This window comes from Peromyscus maniculatus, chromosome 6, assembly GCF_049852395.1.
Source record: "Peromyscus maniculatus bairdii isolate BWxNUB_F1_BW_parent chromosome 6, HU_Pman_BW_mat_3.1, whole genome shotgun sequence".
Classification (NCBI taxonomy): domain Eukaryota; kingdom Metazoa; phylum Chordata; class Mammalia; order Rodentia; family Cricetidae; genus Peromyscus; species Peromyscus maniculatus.
Genome location: NC_134857.1, coordinates 2,994,254 through 3,018,767, shown reverse-complemented (window position 1 = coordinate 3,018,767; position 24,514 = coordinate 2,994,254). Strand labels below are relative to the sequence as shown.

General features: G+C 41.8%; 1 protein-coding gene across 1 annotated transcript; it reads right to left on the bottom strand.

Annotated features, from left to right (window-relative positions):
* LOC143273804 (uncharacterized) lies at positions 1 to 24,514 on the bottom strand. The gene is made up of 3 exons (XM_076573833.1): positions 24,390 to 24,514; positions 1,720 to 1,846; positions 1 to 336 (listed from the first exon to the last, which is right to left on the bottom strand). The coding sequence occupies exons 1-3, from the start codon at positions 24,438 to 24,440 to the stop codon at positions 143 to 145; spliced, it is 372 nt and encodes a 123-aa protein (XP_076429948.1). The 5' UTR covers positions 24,441 to 24,514; the 3' UTR covers positions 1 to 142.

The window sequence follows — 24,514 nt, the reverse complement described above, 5'->3', positions numbered from 1 at the left end:
ACTCTAAGATTACCGGCATATTTAAAGGCTTTACCACATTGATTAGATTCATATGTTTTTTCTCCAATATGTATTCTTTTATGTATTTGAAGATGACCATGACTTGTGAAGGCTTTACCACACTGATTACTTTCATTGGTTTTCATTCCAGCACATGTTCCTTTAAGTATTTGGAGAATACTGTTGTGTGCAACAGCTTCACCATACTGAATACAATCATGGGGTTTCTCTTCAGTATGAATATTTTCATGTTTCTGAAGATGACTATGATATGAAAAAGCTTTTGCACATTGAATATATTCACAGGGTTTCGTTCCAGTATGACATTTTTTGAACCTGTAAAGATAATTAGCACAAGTAAAAGCTTTCTCACATTTATTACACTGATGAATATTTTTTCTGTATGAATTATTTTAAAACTTGTTCTAATCTTTAAGACAAATAAGATCTTAAAGTATACACTCAGTGTTCTCCATTTAGGGATGTTTTGTGTCTTGGAAGGTATCTGTAATGGTAAGAACCTTTATTAGAGGGTCCACATTTGTAACATCATTTTTCTATAAGAGATTCTTCACATATTTGAAGAGAACTAGAAGAACTCAGAGCTTTAACATACTGATTGCATTCATAAGTATTCCAATAGTATGAGTCATACCACATTTGTAAAGTGAACCAGGACAGACATATTTATATATTCCAATGCTCATAGGGCTTTTCTGCCTATGAGTTTGTTGATGTATTCCCAATGAACTTGGAAAAGCAATTAATTTTAAACTTGAATCACATTCAAAAATTTTACTCAAAGTGACTGCTATACATCTTCTAATTGGTGTGTGTGAGAAAGTTATATCGCTTCCTTTCATATACACCTGCTCACATGGCTTGTATCCAGAGTGACATATGATATATTGATAAAGGAAAGCTAATAAATAAAATGTTTCTACACTGCAATCACACAGCTTGACTTTCTGTTCCTCACAGAAATAAGCAAACTTTAGGGATTCTCCACAACAACTTCTTGACTCTCATAAACTATCCCTCTCACTAAACTTAGAAGTCACAACAAGTAAAAGAGTAGCACTAGTTTACTCTGAATTATTTGCTTACTAGAAGGTTTTGGATATATACATCTCGCCTATCCAACATGAATTCTTTATGCAATATCTGAGTGACATGAAATTAAACAGATTGGCCATTCTATAGCATAGCTATCATGGAGCTGCAATTCAAATGGGGATATCAGATAAGGCATTGTTTCCCTGTGTTCTTTCTTAGATCAATGCCTTGCAAACACATATCAGTTATGTGACATTGAGGTAGATGGTCTTGTGAGAATATAACAATCATCAGTACACTTTAAAATGTGCTTATTTACAGTTACTTTTGTTTTAAACTTCCAGGATACATTACAATTTCTCCATGGGCACATTTGTATCAGCTTGCACATGAAATTACCTTGCATGTCCTTCAGAACTTTGATAATGTTCTTCAATATTATAGTCTTCCCAACTGTAGCCTAAAATACAGCACCAGAAAATGAATGATATTATATGGGAAACTACAAAATTTAAGTCACTATTTTCACTGAACCTTAGAGCCATGTCAGATTTATTCACCCCATTCTTCTTCTTCTTTCTCAATCAAAATTACAGAAGTATATCAATAACTAAGAAACCATTTTCCCATTATTTTAAAATGTGATGGAAAACTCAGTCTTACCTATAGCAGTAAGGTTCCTGTAGGTCTCCAGCATCACATTTTTGTAGAGATTCTTCTGAGAAGGATCCAGCAAAATCCACTCCTCCCAAGTGAAGTCGATATGCACATCATCATAGGTCACTGCAGTCTAAAATATCCCATACATGAGTACAACAGAGTGTGATACTGACAGCATGCTAATGTATATTTATTTGACATTATATTCATATAATTCTGGGCCTTACCACACTTATTCAATAACACAGAAGTTCTAATCAATTCATTAAAAAAAAAAACTGAACAATGAGGTTCACCTGTCATTTCTTCACACTTTGTCTAGGATATAGCCTTGCAGGAGAAATGCCTATTAAGAGACATAGATAGAGGCAAGAGATCAGAGTACACATCAGAGAAATTGAATGAATAATCACTAACTACAAAAATTATGGGCAAGCTGTTTGTATTGGCTCATGCCCTTAATTGCAGCAGTCATAAGGCAAAGGCAGGTATATTCGATTGAGTTGCATGACAGCCTAGCCTATGCAGTGAATTTCAGGATAGAGTTAAATATTAGTAAGACCTTATCTCACCTATAAAAATAAATTGAACAAAAAAGGTAGAAAGAACTCACAGGTGTTTATGATACTTTCCACACACACCTGTAATTGAATGATTCAGAAGGCTCAGGCAGTTTTAATGTCATGATGACAGCCATTCTTGAAAAACAATGATATACTCTGCCATATTTAAAATTCAAGATGTGGGTGAAGCTCAGCAAAGCACATATGATTGACATGTACAAAAACCTACATTCCAGGCTCATCAGCCAATCTCTTGAATGTAAAATATTCTAAAATCAAGAAACCAATTAAACCTTTGCAATGTGCAATGGCACAGGATATATTCTCATTCAGAAAGAGGAATGTGGCCAGGTTCCAGTACAAAACTCAGGTAGTCAGCCCATGCTCATGTGCAGGCCACACAAGCCAGAGGAACAGGTAGGACACCAGCCCATGGAACGTCCTAATTCTTTTTGTTCCCATAGACACAATCCCCCACCAACCCTCCAGCCACCACCAACTTGGACATCCTCTGTTCAAGTACAGGCCATATAAGCCAGAAGAACACATAGACAGACTCAGGCAAAGACTCCCTTTTGGACCAGAAGCCATACCAGCCATCCAATATCCATGTAGGATGCCTACCCATGGACCTCCTCCATACTTCCAGTACCCGCTAACACTATTCCTGATCTTGGGACTTTTCTTCCTACTGGGTTGCCTCATCCAGCCTTGATATGAGGGTTTCTGCCTAGTCTTATTGTAACTTGTTGTGTCATGTTTGGTTGATAGTCCATGAGAGATCTGCCCTTTACTGAAGAGATATGGAAGAGGAGGGGATCTAGGGGAGAGGAGAACAGGGAAGGAGTAGGGGGAGGGAAAACTGCATTTGGGATGTATTGTGTGAGAGAAAAATAAATTTTAAAAATGAAAACAGAGGAATATAGGTACAGAGAGGCAAGATTGGACCAAGGTAAGACTAAAACTCAGCAGGGCAAAAAACAAAATCCTGTAGCTCTATCTAATATACATGGGGCTTCATTCTCAAAGGGCTTAGATAGCTTTAACCCTGAAACTTTTCATACATGTCTCTCCAGTGCTACGTCTACTCCATGTATGCAGCTCTCCATGGCAGATGTCCCATAGCTTGGGTATTTCAACAACCTATTGTAAACGAAATTCGAAACAGTCTTATTAAATAAGAAACACAGAGCCAAATACAGAGTTAAAAGCCCAAGAGATCAGAGTACTAGTGAAGAGCCAAGACCATCTTATCTTACCACCTGGCCACTGTTGCTTCTCCAGAGAGAGAGACCTTCTTCTTGTGTGACTTGTCTTTTTATTGCCTTTCTGTTCTGCCTTCTCATTAGCTCTAAACCCAACCACATGACTTCCTCATCACTGCCTGTCTATACAGACCTTCAGGTCTCTATGGTTGGAACTGGGATTAAAGGTTCGGGTCACCACACTTGGCTGTATCCTCGACCACACAGACACTCTGCCTGCCATGTGATCGGATTAAGGGCATGGGCTACCACCACCTGAATTCTGTTCCTGGCTTGCTAATGACCTCTGGTCTCCAGGCAAACTTTACTTATTAACATACAAATAAAATCACATTTCAGCACAATTAAAATATCACCACATCCTATGTCCTCAAAATGCAACCCAGCTTCATCTTCACAACTTTATGCAATGAACACTTATAGCCTCCTCACAGTTTCTTACTCTGCCAAACATAGATGAGTGCAACAGTGCTAAACTGATACCACAGAGAAAGAATCTATGACCTTTAAATTGTGCATCTTTCCTGTTTCCAGAACCAGTACAACATGGGTGACTCCCCCCAAATTTGCCTTTTAAGTTGTGATGGACCCTGCCATGCTTCAACCAGAGTTATAGCAGGCTCTGTATAAAGTTGCTCCTGGGAGTAGAAATCACTTTGCTCAATCCATCCATAAAATGAAGGTTTAGCTGATGGAGTCTTACACTTAGAACACAGTGATAGGCTTCTACTGTAGAGAGCAAGGGAAGTCTCTTTAACAGTAACAGTCTCCTTGAAAGTACCTGCTGGTTTGACCACTGGACTGTCATCTGAAACTACATAGTGCTGTTTTTCTCTACAAAACACAGACTTTTCATTTCTTTCTGCTCCACTTGTTTTTCAGTGTAGAACCTGAATGAGTCATCAGTAATAAGTAAGCAACAGAATCAATATATTGTCTAAGAAATCACCTCACTACTTTTTATTTATGACTTACTCAATTTCTAATGGAATGGAGAAAGTAAGAAAAATTTTGAGCCAAATTATTATACAAATGACCACTAGCTAAATTTTTCATGGAGTCCAATTCCCCCTGAATTCCAATGACCTCAAGCTCCACTGTATGCATTACTCTCAACGTTCCCATCTTCCCAATCCTACAAGAATAGCCAGTTAAGCTATGTGTGCAGCTTTCTATGGATTTGGCCAACCAAGGTCCAAATATCTACAACATTCCTCCAAAAGTCATCAATCCAAGGTCCTTTGCATTAACAAAATTACTTCTGGTATACCACATTTTGTTCTAACTTGCTTGTTTTTTGCTGTGATTAAATTCTCTAACCAAAACCATCTCAGGTAATGAACAGGTTTATTTGACTGATATTGCCAGATCACAGTCCATCATTTTGAGAGCTTAGGATAGAAATTTAAGCAAAAAATTGAAGGTGAAAAGCACAGGGAAACTACTTACTGCCTTTCTCTCTTGCTTCGTCACTGTCTCATGCTTAGCTAGCTCTCTTATCCATCTCAAGCCCACTTGATTAGGGATATTACAACCTCAGTGGAAGAGCCTTCCCACATCAATCATCAATCAACACAATCTCTTACAGACATAGCAGTTCCTGGCTATTATGAATAATATGATGGATAATTGCATATAAGTAAACATCAGAGTAAGCAAAAGAAATCTTATTAAAACCAAATGCAAGACAACACATTTTTAAAGAAACAGTGTGATGTGTATTATATACCTAAAAAAACCCAAAACTTGTTTTGCTCTAATTGCTTTGTAAGTCACAAACACTTTCAAAAACAAGTTTATTCCCATTTTTATGTGTATGTTTGTGTGGGAGAGAAAATGATTTCAGTGTGACAGAGCAGAGAAGTGGGGGTCAGATATCCAGTATATGGAGTAACAAGTGGTTAGGAGCCTTTCAACTAGAGTGTTGGTATATGAACTCAGGAAACCCCCAAGAAGAATATGTGCTAAGTCACCTGCTAAGCCCCTTAGTACTTTTTAATCCAAGAAACTAAAAGTCTTTCATTGTGCTGAAATGTGGTGACATTTTATTTGTGCTTTAATAAATAAGGCTTGCCTAGAGATCAGAGGAATGGGAACAGCCATTATAAGTAAACAAAGAAGTCATACAGTATTAGCACATGCCTTTAATCCTGTCACTTGGCAGGTAGGATCTCTGTGTTCAAGGCCACACTGGAAACAGAGCCAGGTGTGGTATAGCACATGCTTTAAAATCAAAACTAGTTAACTATGGATTTCTGGAGGTCTGTACGTACAGACAGGAAGTGACAAGGCTGGGCAGGATGAGGAAGTGATGTAGTTAGACAGAGTGCAAATCAGATGGCAGAACAGCAAGGCAAGGCATATGTGCATGGGTAGACAGGAACTAACTCGCATTTGGAAGCTGCAGAGTTGGTGAGGTAAGGTTGGCTGGTGGCTTTCCCTATTTCCCTGATCTCCCTAAGGCTTTCACCCTTATATTTGGCTCTGTGTTTTTTATTTAATAAGACCATTTTGAAATTTGTCTACATTTCATAATTTAACAACAACAATAACAACAAAACCTAAATAATATAAAGTAGTAAATAAATGATACTTGGGAACATTATGCATCAATATTATGATGTTGGCTCTGGTAAATCTGCAGCATGAGTTGAATGCAAATTGAAGAATATTCCCAAAATTTTATAACATGATATTTAATTCCAAAGCTACATGCAAAGTGTAAAAACTCAGAATTGTAGCCATAAGTTTCTCCTGTCCCACCCAGCTCCACAGTTCCACAGTTGCTTATAAAATAATCACTCAGAGGCTTAATATTAATTACTACCTATATGGCCTAAGGCAGGCCTCTTGCTAGCTAGTTCTTATAGCTTGACTCCTCCCATAACTATAGATCTATGCATTACCAGATCTCCCATGGCTTTACCTGCATCCCATTCCATGTTGCTCCTAGGATGGCGGTTTGGCATCTTCTCCACTCTCCTTTCTCCTCTCCTATCTCTCTTGGATTTTCCCACCTGGCTCCTGCCATAAGCCAATGTAGTTTTATTTATTACCCAAAGGGAGCAACGCATATTCAAGCATACAGAAAGACATCCCACAGCATAGAATGATCAATAGGATTATGAAAAGATAGCACACACACTGACACAATGTGACTTCTAAATTAACACAAAGCTATGCCAATCGAGAATGTGTACGATATTTATGAAAGAACAAATCAGATATAGAGAAAAAGCCAAGAACAAAACAGAAAAATATACTTCTCTTTTAATCAAAAGACCAAAGGAAACTCAGCCAGGAAAAATGTGATCTTGACAAATATTACCCAGCTACCTATGATTCTATGTATATAGAAACTAAATAGACACAGACATCACAACTTCCACAAAACTGACTCCACGTGACCATTAAACTGTTATGTTTCTAATTCTCTTGCTATTGCTATTTCTTCAAAACAGAGAGGTCCCATGCTCCAGAGTTCTCTCTGCAAATGCAGGTGATCTCTTGCTATGGCTCTGCAAACTATAATGTCCTCCTCTGGTTTCAGGCAAACCTAGTCCCATGAATGCTCATACAGAAAACACTGTAAGAGAATAATTAAATGTCAATTTCCTGCCATGTGGATTATGTCACAAGATGTGGAATCTGCCCTATCCACCCACCCAAAACCACACACAACTTAGAAACCTCTGCGCCTCAGAAGAACTGTTCCTGCTCTGTGACAGTGAAGACGTTGACCCCACACTCACGATGGCATGGCTTCAGGTCTCCCTCACAGCTCTCTATAGCTACCTTCTATTGGCACTCCAAATTACTAAACCTTCCTAGGGTCCCACATTAGCCTAGGCCACCCAGCTGGGCCTTAGGACATTAACATCCCCCAACTGGGCGATCAGAGATCAAGTGAACCATATATCACAGGCCTTTCCTACTCTGCAATTCTACCCCAGTATACACGTATTTCCCTAGTATTTTAGTGGAAATTCTTGAAGTCTTCTGCACTACTTCTGGTCCCTCTTCCAAGGCATGGAGTCCTTTGTGTGAACAATACATTACACACTCAATGTACAATGCAGCCAACCCTTTGCTTCTTAGCTGGGAACTCCTACAGTCAAATATAGGTCACACTCAAAAAGCAAGTGTTGTTACTGTTTAACTATTTTTAAAGCAAAAACAGGCCATGAATTAGAAAACATGAGGGGCATTGGTAGGCCTTGCAAGTAGGAAAGAAACTGTGGACATGATGTAGTTATAATCTCAAAGAACTATTTGAAAAAGTTAAAAAAGGCTTTAGGGCCATGTGCTGCAGAAACTACAGATTTGTATGAGAACACACCAAAGATAAGCCACACCTTTTCCCTCAGGTTGAACATCTCAAACCAGGAAAATAATAGTCCTCTTAGGCAGGGCCACATCATTTTACCCAGATCTTCTATCTTGGTTGAACTCCTGCAACTACAGTAATTTGGTTTCATGGTAAGGTTAGTCCTTTATCTAGATTCTTGATTGTCCGGGTCTGTGGATCCCAAGAAATGACCAGTCAGGACATTTAAGGAACATCTGAAATTGATTACCTACCACATGGCTAATCTCAACTACTGCCAAGGCAGGAAATGTCACCCTCCTTCCTCCCCCTCCCTTTCTGCACTGTCACTACACCAGCTTCAAAGTTGAAGTCCTTTCTTGGCCAAGTCCCTCTTCATTTCTATGTCCCCAGTAAAAGCCAGAGAGATTGGAGGACACTGATTCACTGGTCTATGTTTCCTTCTCACTGAACAGTCAAGACCCAGCCTAGAAGGAGTTTAAGGACTATCTTTCCAGCACCAGAGGAAGGATTAGGTTTTCAAAACAATTCTCAATTACATTGCATGAGGCAAGCCTACAGAAGACATTGCTCTAAACAGAAATAAAAAATCAACAGCACTTGAGAAAAAGGAAATGACACTATTAATGACCAAGAAACATTGGAAAATGGAAACAAATGGAGATTAAAAAAGAAATGCACTTAAGAAAAAGAAATGAAAAAAATAACAATTGTCTTTTTAGCATGATAAAAGTAATTTATTTTTAAGATAAAAAACTTAGCTATATTAGCTATATTGGCTTAAAAAAAAAGAGTAGGACCTTCCCTAGTTGAGGAAATGCAATTAATAAAATACTGATTGCTCTTGCTCATATGCTCATGTTGGCTGCTGAGATCTGTAACCTGACACAGAGTTACAGGCAATGGTCTATTTCTCAATCTTCTGAACTGACTTAACTTTGTCAAGCAAAACTGAACATATCTGCAAAGGAGAGTTGTCTAATTAGAAATTCACTGGCTCAAACTAACTTTCTCAAATTGTACACCCACCAATCTGGTCTGTGTTCATTCACATGACAAGAATTAAAACATGCTGGGAAACTACAAAATCACTCCCCCTGCCAAATTCAGGTCCTTTTTCATAATGATGATTCTAGCAGCTGATTGCCTACCCTGTTTCCCCCTGAAGTACACACAATAAACTATTCCTCCTATCTCTTCTGAAGGCAGAAGCCATGCTCCACATGCAAATCCTTTTCCTCTGACAATGGGTAGACAACTACACGACACAAATGGGTAACTTTAAAACTCTGATGTGGTAGAGTCACTTAATTTAAGAATTTATAATGTTTAGTCATGGACACCAAAGTCATTGCCCTGGGGATCAACAGACTGGAATCAAGGTCACTTGAGTCTACATAGGAGAGTTTGTCTCAAAAACATTTTTCTAAATAGCTTGAGGTGCACTGTTCAAGAATTAATATGCCTTCCAAAGGAGAAATCACTCCATACACTTGAGATTAAAAAAGAAAAATTTTATTAATGATAGCATGCATCCATCTCTAGCTAATGCTCAAAGAGGAGCCAGCCTAGATTTTGCATTCCACATGTTCTGTCATCCTTAACTTTCTGTTAGGTTCAGGCTTCAGTTATATTTTGAACATTTAAATAGGATCAGGAGATTGCAAGTCTAGCCACTTAGGCAGATGGGAAACTCACACAGCAAAGATAGTGCCAGTATTATTCCTTAAGTACACCACTAACCTGAAACAGCAGGTCGTTCTTCAGTGACAGGGTCCTGACAAAGAGGTGACAGGGGATGAGAAGGTTAGGAAAAGTAGAAAGTCAGAAAAAACAAAGACAGGAATGGGGAGGTCTTGCACGATCTATGCCTCATGCCAAGTAAACTTCTTAAGAAGAATAGCATCTTCCAGTGGAAAAGGGAAAAAAATGAGAGACTTCCATGAAGTCAACAGAAGCTACCATACAATGGGGCAAATTCAGGAGGAGGCATTTCACACAATGCTGCATAAGGAGAACACAGAGAACCTCAAAAACGTTACTGGCTAAGCACACAGTGGCCTTGGGATTGATAACCATAGTGCCATCTGGTAATAAGAGTTGTATTCTCAGGATCTGAGGCACCTTCCTTCACCCTGTGTGAGGGCCTAAAGGGAGTATTGTTGATCAGGCCAGGCCCCAACACAACAGTGTTTTTCTTTACAAATAGTTGTCACCTTGTCCATCTGTCAGAACATGAAAACTAGACCCTTCACACCATGCCTTAAGGTTGGTTGTGACCCTGTAGTGCCCTGAGCAGTTGTTAGAGACCTGTTCTTTGATATAAGGATGGGCCTAGTGGCTGCTTGAAAATCAGGGATGTCTCCTTTGTCATAGTTTGGAGCCAAATGCCTGGGCAATCCTGGTGAACAAATGTGTATCCTAGAATCCTAATCTCAAACAGGCCTGGTTAGCATATACTTATCTTTCTGGTATTTTAGAGGCGGCCCTCCCTTAACTAAATTCTTTCTATGACTTACTATCTCCTAAGCATTGTTAAATCCTTTATATTTAGATCACAGCTTAATAGTGGAGTGGTACTCAACACAAGAGATGCCATTTATAATCTCCACAAAATTAATTGCAAATGAATCTTTCACTTAAATATTAAATCCAAAGCACAAAACTTCTAGAAGATAGTGGATAAACTAGGCCTTTCTGAATTTGGCTGCCTGCCTTCCATGGATGCACCAAAAGCATGTTGACCTTGATTACAACAATGTTTATTTGCTTACTTTTTATTTTTATTTTTACTGAGAGCAGTTTTTATTTTTATTTTTTATTTTATGTGAATTGGTGTTTTGCCTGCATGTATGTTTGTGTGAGCCTGCCAGACCTTGTAGTGAGCTGCCATGTGGGTGTGGGAATTGAACTGGGGTCTTCTGGAAGAATAGCATGTACTCCCAACCACTGAGCCTTCTCTTCATCTCCTAGCTCCCTGTTCCCAATGCTCTGAGAAGAGGCAGCCCACAGAGCACTGTTATTCAGAGGCCTACACCTGGGTTTAGGAGGATGCAGTGGCCTCATGGGACCTCGCACGACAGGGAATCTGGCTACAGGTTCCCACCCAACCCCAGAGAGGACCACTACATCGGCTCCTCCTGACCTAGGGACAGCAGCCTCTTTCTCACTATGTCGTGACTTTCCAGGTCACCCATGCTCTCCCCTCAGCTCCTTCCAACAGCAGAGGCAGCACAAAAAAACCACTGGTATACACTCTGTTACAAAGACAAGCCTGCAGCCTGACCCCAGAAAGCACACACCACCTCCACATTCTTCTGACTGGCAGGTCACACTGGAGGGCCTATTGGCTAGTGAGGCCTGAGTGACAAGAGCAACTCCCTTATGTGATTAAAGACTCCGCACAGTGGTTCCTGGCCCTGCCTTCCACCCAAGACACAGACATTTTCCAGATCTGCAGAAATTTCCATTACAACAGCACTGGCCCCAGGCTCAAATAGCTGACCTTGCTATATTCCTGCACTCCACAGGCACTTCCCCTTCTTCCTCCTGGACACCACGTGACTAGCTTGCACAGCCCATTACACAATGTGGAGTGGAGTGATTCCCCTCTCCACCAGGTTGAAGGATGCCCAGAATATTAACAATTACAGAGAGATTTTAGGACACAAAATGAGATGTCTGTTTTATGGCTTCACACTGAGGTCTGATGAACTCAGATACTTTTTACCTGGTTGTCACAGGGACTTTAGACAACCAGGAGAGAAAACCAGGAATCAGATCACAGACAAGATAGATCTTTCTCCCACCACAAGGCTGGATGGGTGGTTCTATTGCTTTAGGAGTTTTATTCCTGAAATTCATTTCAATCTCTGGACAATTTAATAACAATATGAAGTGTAGTCTTCACAATCAGTTGAATTCTTAAAGAGAAATGGAACAAGGAGGGATGCCTTTATGAGCACTATTGTTGGCTACAACATCTTCCTCTGGGCAGGTGGGAAAAAAACAAGAACAGTATTAGTGAGGTTCTCTTTGAACAGAACTGATAGAATAAATCTCCCTATGTAGGTAGAAAGTGGATTTATTAGAATGTTTCACAGTCTGTAGTCCAGCTGGTCCAACATTGGCTGTCTACCAATAAAAAGGTCAAGAATTTAATACTTCTTCAATTCATGAGGCTGGATGTCTCAGATGGTCTTCAGTATACACTAGAATTTCTAAGAACTGGGCTCTAAAGAGAGTAAATGAATGACCTTCCTAGGCAAAGCCATGACAATCAGGCAGAGAAAGAGCTTCCTTCTTCAATATTCTTTATATATATATATATATATATATATATATATATATATATATATATATATATATATATATAGTGACCAGAAGGTCTGGCTGAGATTAAAAATAGATTGTCTTACCTCAAAGATCCACACTAATGAAGGGTCTTCCCATTTCAAAACCTTTCATTAAGAATAATCTCTCACATGTATATCCAATTGCTGCAAACTATCGAAATATGAAATAGGGATTCACTGTCATTGACTACATCAACCCATTAGAACTGGGGGCTCCAGTGGAGGAATTAAGGCTAAAAGCAAGGTGTTTTGGAGTTATTGCCTTTTGAATGTATTGGCTGTTTGGGGCAGTGAATTTCTTGTGTGAAATTTTAGCTTTCCCACCTGTTGTTACTACCTTGGGATTCATTTTTTGCAAAAGCTTCTGGCAGTGTGATTGATCATTTATTGGGGAAAATTTCCCCTATGCATCTGGAGTATATTAATAACTTCCTCTGTCTATGTGTGAAGACAGTCAAGCAGGCAAAAAAAAAAAATCCCTATTTCCCAAAATTAGGTCTTTGTTCCTTTTTCCAACGTAAACTTAGAATCTGACTTCCTGCAATTATCTTTATTGGCAGGCATTGGCCACTGTCACTTTCTAGGCAAAAAAAAAATTCATTTGAGACATTTTCAAACACTCAAGGACAAAGCATTACCACATTGTTGATTTGCAACCCTTAGATAGATAGAAATGTGCCCTGGCTTTACCTCACCTGCCGATAAGGTATCATGAGGTAACCTCACTAACCTTAAATTCTCCACTGCTTGTACTTCCTTTCTCCTCAGTTTATCAATGAACAATTTTAGCTTAAGAGATTTATTGCTTGCATTTACCCTGAGATGTAGCAGGAAAGGTAATCAGCTATTTGCTAGTTTGCAGAGAAAAATAAACTTTCCCACTGACCCTCTGAGGACCTGGCCTCCATGGTCAGAGGGCCTGGAAGGTGCCAGGTTCTGTTTCTTGTGTAAATTAAGATTAATCCTATCTTTTTCTGCACCTTGAAGCAATAGGTGCAATCCTTAGATCTAAGAAGTTTCTTTTAAGCAACTTACTACAGCAAAAGTACTACAGCAGAGCAAAAGCTGCAGGTCTTCCTCTACTCCGTACACAGGTTGCCTAGTAACCCAGGATGCTTACCCTGCCCATTTGAAAAACAGCCTTTGGAAGCAGAGCAGAGAGAAAAAAAAACAGTTTTACCTTATTTGTGATTTTCACTATTAATAGACTTTTAGCCTTATACCTAGCCACACTCAGGAATGTAGTTTGAGCACACGAATCCCCCCTTGGATTCTCTTTATTGATTTAATCCTTGGTTGACCTCACCAGAAAACTTTCACTAGCCACTCTCACCTTGTGCCATCAATGAAACCTGATAGTTATTGCTCTGTGTGTGAATCCTACCACCTTTCTCTATGACCCTGAGAATTTCAAGACTTGCATTGCATTGCCAAAGAATTACTATTTGTAAAGGTATATAGGCCAGTACACCCACTGTAGAGACGATGCTTTTTTAATACAGAGACGTGGCCTGAAAGAACACAGAGTAAGTAGATTCATTCCTCTACCATCCGTTCTAGTTTTCCTCCGTTAGTGTAGAGTCTCCTTTGGACTCTGAAACTCTTTAAGGCAGGCCCCTAAAGTCTTTCATTACCCTTACACAATTTTTTGTGTATTGGTTAACTCCAGAGGCAGTCAGTTTGGCTACCAAGAATAGTCATCACAAGAGCCAAGACAGAAGACCTGAGAAAGATTTCTTACCTGTAGGAGGCAAGGAGAACAGGGGAGTCATTTCCAAAGCAATGCTTTCCCTAAGCAAGAAAATCATGGGGATTTTACTTGGGGGGTCTAGATATGTTCATACAGAGTTCTGCTCTTCTTACAATAACAAAGGAGAGAGAACATAAATACAGAAAACACAAAGGAAGTCACCTATCAGCACTGTGGTCACTGCTCTTAGTTGGATGGCTCTGCTAAGCAAATAAGGCTTCTTTTGCCACAGAGCAGGCTGATTCAGAAGAAGGCCACAGCTGCTTCCACACAGGATCATTTTGACTAGGAGTTCATTTTAACAATCCCTGGCTGCTGTCTGTCTCAGGACTGTGACATTGCTGTAGAGAATTCCATTCTTTCCTTTTTCTAACTTTTAAGAAAAATTATATTTATATGGATATTTTGCCTGCATGTGTCTTTGCACAGTACCTACAGAGGCCAGAAGAGGGCAGGATATGCCTGGGACAAATGGTTAGCTACCATGTGGGTTCTGGGAATGGAACCTGGGTCCTCTGTAATAACATCCAGTGATCTTACCTGCTGAGCAATTTATCTATCCCCTTTTATTATTTAAATTTTATTTCCATATATTTTAATTAAAAGATACAGCATCACTTTCCTCTTGTTCTCTCTTCACTCCATCCCTTTTCCAATGTTTCCCTTCCAACTTCTTCCTTGTCAAGTATGTATGAGTAAGTATACTGAAATACATGAAGGTAACCTGCTGGGTCTGTTTTTGTTGGTTGTGTATGGTTGCAGGGCTGACGACAGTGTAATAGAGAGCAGTAAGGAAATGTACATCAGTGACACAGAACAGGAATCAAATCTGTATGATGAAAGTGTGTTTCAGAAGGAGGCCTCGCAGATGTCCATGAATTCATATCCAGGTTCTTTTCATTTTGAGCACCAAACAGGGTGGTGAAGTAGTCTCATTTCTATGAAACTGATAAAATAACCTGACTCAAAGTAACTATGGGGGAAAATGTTCACTTGATTCATAATTTTATGGTACATCCCTATCAAACAGGACCTTTCCTGCCATGGTTCCCAAAGTATGATAGGTTAATAATAACATAAAACACTCTCAACTTCTTAAATCCCAAAGTCTCTAAAAATTCCAACATTTAGTAAGTCTAGAGTCTCATAAATGTATATTCTGAAAAAAAAAAAGAGTAAGAGCCAACTGTTTTCAAAAAGGGGAGAACAGGAGAATAGCAAATAATCAATCACATTTAAGGAAACCAAAACCTAGCAGCTTCCTATATCACACTGTACAAGTTCTGAGACTCTAATGATATTCTGGGCTCTCAGAGACTGCGGAAGCTCCATGTTTCAGGCTCTGCCATCCCTAGCACACGCAGCTTGCCTACCATCCCAGTTCTACTCCACAACTGCAGCTCTCCTTGGTCATCCTACAGTCCAAGAACCTACCACCCGTTCACGTGTCCACTGTACTCACTGACCTCTCAGGGCCTCTCCGCAGGTGTTTCAAATCTGTTACAGTGTCATTGGCTCTTCATGAGCCCTTCAGTCTTGGATTGGCAGGCAAGATACTGAAGCAGAAGAATCCCAGCAAATTACCAAACTGTCTGGGCTCTGCCCAGATATCAAGCAAAGGTAGTTTCTATTCCTTCAGTCTACTGTATGTGGATTCTACTTTTTACCTGACAGCTTACTGAATTTGAGGGGGCCTAAAGGGGTAAAGAAAAAACACAGCAGACAGGAGGAGACATGAAGGAGATGGGAAAGGACAGGAGGACACAGGAAAGGACCTGAGTGTCCCCAGGGCACTGGAGGTGCTTCAGTTCTCTGAGTCCCAGTATCACCTCCCTGGAGTCTCTCCTGTCTGGGCCATCTAGACCTGACCTGTAGATGGTGCACTGATGGAGCCTGGGAAATGTTCCTATTCCCAGCCTTGCAGTTACAGTTTGTACCTCAAACCAGCTTGGCTTGCCCTCAGTCAAGTGACAAGGACACAGAAATGGGAGCAGGGAAAGAACAGAAAGATATTAACTCTATCCAATCAGTGGACTGTCAAAGTCTTCTTCCCATCCTCTACACTCACATCCTGAGACCCTGTCACCCTAGAAATGTTGTGAGCCTGTATTTTAAGGCAACTGGGACTTATATCTCCAACAGCTTCGACCTTGGGGTTCACATGCCTCATCATAGAACATATCTTGATCCTCAGATGTGAGATTGTCCAGAGGTCCGCAGGCTTATTGTAGTCTTGGGAAGGATACTGAGCCCAAGACAGTCTTGTCTGTTCCTGGGGGCCTGCCTCCATACCCCATTGTACACTCAGTCCTTGGATGATGTTTCAACCCTCAAACTTCAGCCTCTGCCTCCTAAGTTTTGGGATCACAAGACTGGGACACCTTATCTGGCTTTGGTGACTTCTTATTCAACTTTACTGAGTGTCATGGTGTGAACATGTGGACACTCAAAAATTAAAATTTTTAAAATGAATAAAAAGAACGTTTATAAGAAGTAGCCTTGGGCCGGGCGGTGGTGGCGCACACCTTTAATCCCAGCACTCGGGAGGCAGAGGCAGGCGGATCTCTGTGAGTTCGAGGCCAGCCTGGTCTACCAAGTGAGTTCCAGGAAAGGCGCAAAGCTACACAGAGAAACCCTGTCTTGAAAAACCAAAAAAAAAAAAAAAAAAAAAAAAGAAGAAGAAGAAGAAGAAGAAGAAGAAGAAGAAGAAGAAGAAGAAAAAGAAGAAGAAGAAGAAGAAGAAGAAGAAGAAGCAGTAGCCTTGGCTCTCAGGATTCCACAAGGATGACCCCACCTGGGAGTGCTGGCAGTGGTCTAGAGGGTGCCTGGACTGGTCTACTCTGGTGACCGGTCTACTGAATACCCTAACCGCCATCATAGAGCCTTTGTCCAGTGACTGATGGAGGCAGATGCAGAGATCCTTGGCCAGGTGCCAGGCTGGGCTCTGAGAATCCAATCGATGAGAGAAAGGAGGGATTCTGCAGGCGGGGGACATTGAGATAATGATGGGAAGATGCACAGATGACTGGCTACACTGGTGGAAGCCCATTAACTGTAGACTAATGGCTGTGGAGCCCACATGGGACCGGACTAGGCCCTCTGGATATGGAAGATGGTTGTTCGGCTCAAACTGTTTGGGGGGCACCTAGTCAGGGGGATCGGGATCGGTCCCTGGTGCATGGCAAGCTTTTAGAAGCCCAGTACCAGTGGTGTAATGCCTTGTGCAGCCTTGGTGCAGTGGGGAGGGGCTTGGACCTGCCTAGGCTCAATGTGCTGGGCTCTGCTGACTCCCCAAGGGAGACCTTGATTTGGGGAATGTGGGGATGTAGGGTGGCTTGGGAGGGGAGGCTGGGGGTAGGAGGAGGGAGGAGATAGGACCTGTAAGTGGTATATATTTTGTAGAGTGAGTAGAAAATTTCTTAATAAAGAAAAAATGAAAAAAAAAGAAGAAGAAGTAGCAGCCTTGGTGGGAAGTAATGGTGGTTGATCACACTGTATCCACAATCAAGAAACAGACAGTGATGAATGTTGGTCATTATTATATAATTCAGTACCAAATCCATGGAATGGAATGGTGTTGTCACTTCTAGAAGGGTCAAGAGTCTTCTCAATGAACTTAATATACAAGATAATCTCTCATTGTCAGGGACCAAACATGAACCATGGAAAAGTACTAGGTAGGCCAGAGTACAAGCCACTGACCCTAAACCAAAGATAAAGAACATCCCATGGTCAAGTAGCATAGCAACAGAATAGTGGGCCCTGACCAGTGACCTTATCACCTAGCACAACATCCTGCAGCTTCACGACCTGCACGTCCCCCCTCAGCTGCACATCCTGCATGTCCTGAACCCCTTTCCTCCTTCCTGCCTCTTCTCCCTCCCATGCTATATAAGCCTTGCTGAGGAGAATAAAATTTGCAGCTTGATCAGAACCCTGTCTTGCTGTCTTCCTTCCTGTCTCCCTTCCCTTTCCTTCTCTCCTGCAGGTGGGTCGCCCATGTTGAGACTGAGCTGGCCGGGGCATCTCATAAGCACACCTCAGAGAATATCATAATCTAGATAAGTCCTCACAGGTATGGCTGGAGGAGTGTTCCTTGGCTGATTCTAGATCTTATCAAATTGAAAATCAATATTAATTATCACACAAAATTAATAAAATTTGCTGTGTATACTGCTTGTGTAGACAGGGACAATATTCCTTTTTTGGTGATATCTCAAATACAAATGAGCCGTGCTTGAGGGCAAAGTATATAAAAACCTTTGAGTATGGACTCATTCCTTTCCCAGATGTAAGTAGCAATTTGCTGAGGATCTTCAGGGCAGGATTATTAACCCTATGTAGAGTAAGGCACCATGCAGAACTCTTCTGACTCATGCTTTTACCTTATTAAATCAGAATTCTATCCAAGCCACCTCAGCAACTGACCTATGATCTTGTTACCAAAGAGAAGAAGAGACAGAGACAGAGAGATAGAGAGACAGAAAGAATTCCTAATGACCCATTGAAACGAAACTTACAAAGTCAATAGCACTGTAAACATGGCTTTGTGTCAATTGTTAAGTGTGGCTCTCCCTCACAAGACCACACTTTTCCAAAAGTCCTTTCTTTCTACTAATATCTGTGCTAAATCCATGATAAACATCTCTTTACAGCCAAGAGTAGTCACACGAGGGAGAGGCAGGTGGATGTCTGTGAGTTCCAGGTCTAGCTAGCTACTATATAGTGAGTTCCAGGTCAGACAGGTTAGAAAGTGAGACTATGTCTCAAAACAGACTCAATCCAAAAAATCTCTAGGGCTGAGAAAGTGGGCTAACAGATAAAGTACTCACCTTGCAATTACCCCTTTAATTCTGCATTATAAAGCCAGTTACAACAGGGCATGCCTATAATTCAACGCTTTTAGGGCAAGATAAAAGGCAGGCAGCTACCTATGACTCTATGTGTATAGAAATTAAATAAACAGGCCGGGCGGTGGTGGCGCACGCCTTTAATCCCAGCACTCGGGAGGCAGAGCCAGGTGGATCTCTGTGAGTTCGAGGCCAGCCTGGGCTACCAAGTGAGTCCCAGGAAAGGCGCAAAGCTACACAGAAAAACCCTGTCTCGAAACCCCCCCCCCCAAAAAAAAAGAAAGAAAAGAAAAGAAATTAAATAAACAAAGATCTCACAACTTTCACAAAATTAACTCAAAGTGACCCTTAAGCTGTTATGTTTCTGACCTGGTAGCTACTGATATTTCTCTAAGAGAGGCCCCATGTTCTAGAGCTCTCTCTGCAAAGGGAGGTGATCTCCTGCAGATCCTGCTATAGCTCTGCAGCCTTCATGCTCCCTTGTGTTTTCAGGCAAACCCAGCCGCAGTGATGCCCACACAGAAAACACTGTAGAAGAATAATTTCATGTCTGATTCCAACCACATAGATTATGTCACAAGATGTGGCACCTGCCCTATCCACCTGCCCTAAACCATGCAAACTGAGATACCTCTGCAGCTCAGAGCTTCCTTTTGTCCCCTGAAACTGACCTTCACGGAATCACACCATAGTGGCTGGCAGTAGCAGAAAGCTAAAAGCATTCTAATCATGTATTGCTGAAGGATGATCCCCATCACCCTCTCTCTACCATTTTCTAAACTGTCTGTAACATTTATAAGACAAACTGAAAGGGAAAAGTAACATCCAGAACTTGTAGAAACCAGACCTTCAGTTTTCCAATCTGTCTTCCCAGACTCCCACTGTCACAGAAGCAAAGCCTGTGTGTGCACACTGGACAGTGACATTACAAGCACCATAGCCTCCCATGCCAGGGTGGCAGAGCCTTCTCATCCCCAGGGAATCCACACTCACTAAGGATCAGAGGCCAAAGGACACTGCCCAGGTCACCACAGGGACCAACAGAAACAGTCTGGCTCATGGTCCATTCCAGTCCTAGCAGCTCAGACTCTTGACAGCTCAGCCAACCTGCTCTTCCTGATCTGGGGACAGTGGCCCCAACACTCATCATAGCATGACTGTGGTCTTCTTTACAGCTCCCTACAGTAGAGGCAGAGGAGAATCCTGGAAATAACCTGTAAGCTCCCTCCCACTGATGCTCCTGATGACTAAGCCTTCCCAAAGCTCCTCATTAGTTAGGACCACCCAGTTGGACCTCAGGACATTAGTAATGCTCATCTCTACTGGGGGAGCAGAGATCAAATGACTCAAACTGCACAAACCCTCCCAGCTCTCCCCTTCCACACTAAGGTCAGACATGGCCCTAGTCTGGGACATTTGTAGTTTAGTAGAATCTTCCATTCTCCAGAGCACTTCCTGTTCCAAGGTACAGGGTCCTTTTCATGCACATTCCATTACACATTCAATGCCCACTTGCTGCGGGCCACAGGAATATATCATAAGAACTCAGCTGGTAATGGCAAAGTCACTACCTGGAGGGATCAGGGAATTCCTCCAGAGGAAGCCAAATCCCAAGGAGTTTTTGGTGTTACTTGGCTTGTTACATATCAGCTGTTTCTGTTATGAAAATCATGTGTGCCTTCATAGTTTTCCCAATTGACTTTTCTCTAAGAAGGGCTAACAGTGTGGACTGATCACTCTCTGGACATACACATTCCAGGTATTTGGAGAACAGCCTCAGGAAAGGCTTTCTCTGGAATCAGATTATCTCCCTTAGCCACTTTCAAGGACTACAGGAAATACCACCCAGGTGGGCACCCAACTTCTGAGGATAACAATGATAACAGCCCACCTGCAAGTCTCCTGACTTAAATTCCACAAGGAGACACCGCCCATGGGGGCGCCCAACTTCCGAGGACTAACAATGGTAACAGCCCACATACAAGTCTCCTGACTTACAGTAAATTCCACAAGGAGACACCGCCTAGGAGAGGTGGACCCTCCCTTTATATACCGGGACTTCCAGGGCAGGGAGAGAAAAGAGAATGGAAGAACTAGACGGGTAAGAACTTGAGAGGAATGAACTGAGATGGGGAAGAACTAGATTAAAGGGCCAAAAGAGAGGACTAGAGGAACGAGATGGAAGTTGAGGAAGAGCCAGATGGGGAAGAACAAGATGAGTAAGAGCCAGATGAGAGAGATGGAGATGAGAGAGGAGCTGATAGGGGAAAGAACTAGATAGATGAGAACCTAGAAGGGACAGAACTAGATGAAGGAATTAAGATAGAACCTAGAGGGGACAGTAGATAAATACAGAGAGAAATCAGGCAAGAAAGGAGCTAGACATGAGAACAGAACTGAAGCTGTGTATAAAGGATGTTATGCCAGAGGAATTAAAGCAAGTGCACTATAGAGCTCGGTGTGCTGAGATTCTATTTCCTGAAAATAGTCCTCGCCGTTAGTAGTTCTCTTTCCTGAGCCCCTGGGATGTATAATATTAAGGCTGGTCCCTCTAATATTATACAAGACCCACTGAAGCCAACCCTTTGCTTCAGAGCTGGGAGGACCTGACGCCAAACACAGGTCACATTCAAACAGTAACTGTTGTTAAAGCAGAAATAGGCCATGGATTAGAACACAATGGAGGGTCTATGGGAGGGCTTAGAACCAGGAAAGAGATAGTGGAAATGGGGGCATTGTAATCCAAAAAAATATATATATGTTAGAAAGTTGAAACAGGCTTTATGGCCATGTGCTCCAGAGACTAGGGATGAGTACATGCATTTCTCCCAGGCTGTACATCTTAAACCTGGAAAACAGTCATATGAGGCAGGGCCACACCATTTTATTCAGTTCTTCTATTTAGGTTGAACTGGTGTAACTACTGTAATTTTTTAAAAGATTTATTTATTATGTATACAGTGTTTTGTTTACAATTATCCTTGCAGGCTAGAAGAGGGCACCAGATCCTATTATAGATGGTTGTGAGCCACCATGTGGGTGCTGGGAATTGAACTCAGAACCTCTGGAAGACCAGCCAGTGCTCTTAACCTATGAGCCATCTCTCCAGCCCACTACTGTAATTTTGTTTCAGGAAAATTCTTTATCCAGATTCTTGATTGTCTGGTCTGTGAAAAAGAGAAATGACCAGTCAGGACATTTGTGGAATGTCTAAAATCGATGACCTCACTACTCATTGCTGCTGTCTGTCAACTGTCACAGGGGAAAGCTTTCAACCTCTTCTTGCCAACCCTTTCTGTGTTGTGACTACACCTGCTTTACAGTGGGTCAGTGAACTCAACTCTTACACAGGTCCCACTTCATCTGTAATTTCACAGTGAAATCTAGAGAGGTTGGAGGACACTCATTCACTGGTCTATTTTCCATCTCACTGACCAGTCAAGGCCCAGCCTGGAAGGATTTGCAGGACTGTCTTCCCAGCACTGGGCAGCAGAGGCAGGATTTGGTGTTCAAAGCAATTCTCAATTATATAGTGTGAAGCAAGCCTGAGCTACAGGAGACATTGGTCTAAACCAGTGGTTCTCAACCTTCCTAATGCTGTCACGCTTTAATACAGTTCCTCATGTTGTCGTGACCCTCAACCATAAAATTATTTTCACTGCTACTTCATACCTAAAATTTTGCTACTGTTATGAATTATAATAAAAAATATCTGTGTATTGCAATGGTCTTAGGGCACTCCTGTTAAGGGGAGCCTTGACCCCCTCAGGTTGAGAACCACTGCTCTATAAACTGATATGAATAAATAAATTGCACCCAAGGAAAAAAATTGAATAAAATCCTTAATGACTAGGAAACACTGGAAAATGGAAACAGAGATTAGAGCTGCAATGCATTTTTTAAAAGTGAAATTTAAAAAATGATACCACTAATTGACTTTTTAAAATGATAGAAATAACTGGAAGAACACTTAACAATACTGACTTTGCAACAGAGTAGGCACTTCCCTGCTGGAGAGAATGCCATTCATAAGACACTGCATGACTTGCCCATGTAAAGTGTCAGCTGCTGGGTGCTATAAGCTGACACATGGAGTTAAAGCCAATGGCCTGTGTCTCAAACCTCTGAGCTGACTTAACTGTGTCAACCAGGAATGTACATATCTGCATAGGAGAGTTCCCTAACTGGAAACTGAAGACTCAGTACTTCAAGTTACCCTCGCTAAATTGTACACCCACCAATTCTGCCTATCTTCATTCACATGGTAGGAATAATACCAGGAGTTAAATTACACAGAAAGTCACTCCCCCTGCCCAGCGGGTCCTTTTTTATGATGAAGACTTCTGCAGCTCACTGCCTTAAACTCCAGCCCATGATCTAGCTATTGCCTACCCTGTTTCCCCATGCAGTGTACACAGGACACTGTTTCTCCTCTTCTGGTCTTAAGGGAGATGCCATGATCCACACACAAATCCTTTCCTGTTACTGCAATGGACAGACAGTTCACTATGTGACTCAAAGTGGTTACTTTAGAACTCTGTGGTGCTACAGATCTGCAATCCAAGTATTCCTGGTGCTTAGTCAGGACAATAGTAAGGGAAATGCCCTGTGGAGACACAGACAGGGTTCAAGTCCACCTCAATCTATATCAGAGACCCTGACTCAAAATAACTTTTCAAAAAGACTGGAGATACAGCTGTTCTAGACTTAATATATCCTTGATGGCACATCAGGACTTAATGTTGGTTGTGACCCCATAATATCCCCTTGAATAGCACCTTAGAAGCCTGTTCTTTGACAGGGGTCAGGGAATGGGGAGGGGACCCTTTTGGCTGGTTGTAAATCAGGGTTTTCTCCTTTGTTAAGAAAATGTTGCTTAATGGCTGGTTAATGCTGGGGAACAAGCATTTACATCTTATACCAATCTCTAAAAGGCACGGTTAGCATACTACATATCTTAGGGATATCTGAGCGACAGCCCTTCCTTAGCTTAATTCTACTATGTGACTTAATGTCTCCTAAGAATGGGTAAATCACTATACCATCAATTCTATTACCATCAATTCTACTCTTCTACATCACAGTTTAGCAGTGGAGTGCTACTCTACACAGGAGATGCCCTTTACAAGCTCCACAAAATCAACTGCAGACAGATACTAAACCTAAATGTTAAGTGTAGAACTTCTGAAAGATACTAGAGAGACCAGGGCTCTCCGTGTTTGGCAAATCTGCCTTCCAAGGTGACAATATAGGGACTACAGGCGCCAGCACTTCACAGTGACATCAACAACATGGATATTTCTAAGTCTTGTTCCCAATGCAGAAACAGCCCATGCAGTGAAGTTATTCAGAGGCTGCTGCCCCAGCCCAGGGAGTTGCAAGGACCACGCAGGAGACACAGGATCAGGAAGGAACATGTAGGACTCGCAGGACCACACAGGACCACGCTGAACTGTGCATCTGGCCACTGGTTCCCACTCAGCCCCTAGGAGGACCCACCAACCGGCTCCCAGGGCTCGGCTGGTCGCTCCTCCCAGCCTGGGGAAAGCAGCCCCTCGCTCACCGTGGCTGAACATTCCTCCCGATCTGAGAGCAGAAGCCTCTCGCTCACCATGGCGTGGCTGCCAAGCACTCTACCCACAGCAGTGCCCACGGCACAGCACACGGGCCAACTTCTGACTTGCTCCA